General features: G+C 69.6%; 1 protein-coding gene across 1 annotated transcript in view; it reads right to left on the minus strand.

Annotated features, from left to right (window-relative positions):
- ULK2 (unc-51 like autophagy activating kinase 2) overlaps positions 1-761 on the minus strand; it is a 67,969-nt gene extending 67,208 nt beyond the window's left edge. Inside the window, exon 1 of the mRNA XM_019511173.1 lies at positions 328-761. Within this exon, the coding sequence (XP_019366718.1) occupies positions 328-417 (90 nt within the window). The 5' untranslated portion in view covers positions 418-761. The remainder of the gene's footprint in view (positions 1-327) is intronic.
- Positions 762-770: the final 9 nt, after the last annotated feature.

Raw genomic sequence — 770 nt, forward strand, 5'->3', positions numbered from 1 at the left:
CCCGCGAACATGCGACTCGCTCGCAGAGCTCCCGATCTTTTCCTCCCCGAGCCAGAAGGGGAGATCGAGGCGTGGGAGACCAGGTGCGGGGCCAAGCAGGAAAGCCAGGGATGGCCGGGACACCTGTCGATGGGTGGAGCTCTGCTTTTTAACGTGGGAAAAGCTGCAAACCAGGGCTGAAAACCCCGTGCCCCCAACCGCACATCCCCAACCCCCGACTCGACCTGCTCCCCAGCCCCCCCGTTCCCCAGGGAAGGGGGTGCCTTCTCCTCGCTGGGCAAGGGGGGGGGGGAGGCAGTTGTGTAACCAGCCCGGGGCCGCATTTACCTTGCGGTGGCGACCTTTGAAGACCACGGCAAAGGCCCCATGGCCGATCAGGTCCTTCTTGCTGTACTCGAAGTCCCCCACCACCTCCATCGTCCTTGGGGGGCATGAAGCCCGGCGGGAGGGGGGCAGCGAGGAGAAGCCGAGGCGGGGGGCGAGGGAGGGGGTCCTTCCTACAGCCCCAGCAGCGACCCCCGCCTCACGGGGGGCAGCCGGGCCCGCTCCTCCCTGCCGCCCCCGGGGGAGGGGGCAGCTGCTGTCATGCCGCAGGCCCCCCCGGGCCCGGGGGCTCCCACGGGCATGGGGAGGAGGGGGGAGAAGCCGCCCGGGGTAGGGACAAGGCTACATGGGGGAGGCAGATGGTGGCCAAGCCCGGAGGCAGGTGTGCCGATGGTCGCGGGGGGAGGGAAGCTGATCTCAGGCCAGCTCCAGCCACCTCCGCCACT

The sequence above is a fragment of the Gavialis gangeticus genome, unplaced genomic scaffold (assembly GCF_001723915.1).
Source record: "Gavialis gangeticus isolate Ggan-Ray unplaced genomic scaffold, GavGan_comp1, whole genome shotgun sequence".
In the NCBI taxonomy this organism is placed as follows: domain Eukaryota; kingdom Metazoa; phylum Chordata; order Crocodylia; family Gavialidae; genus Gavialis; species Gavialis gangeticus.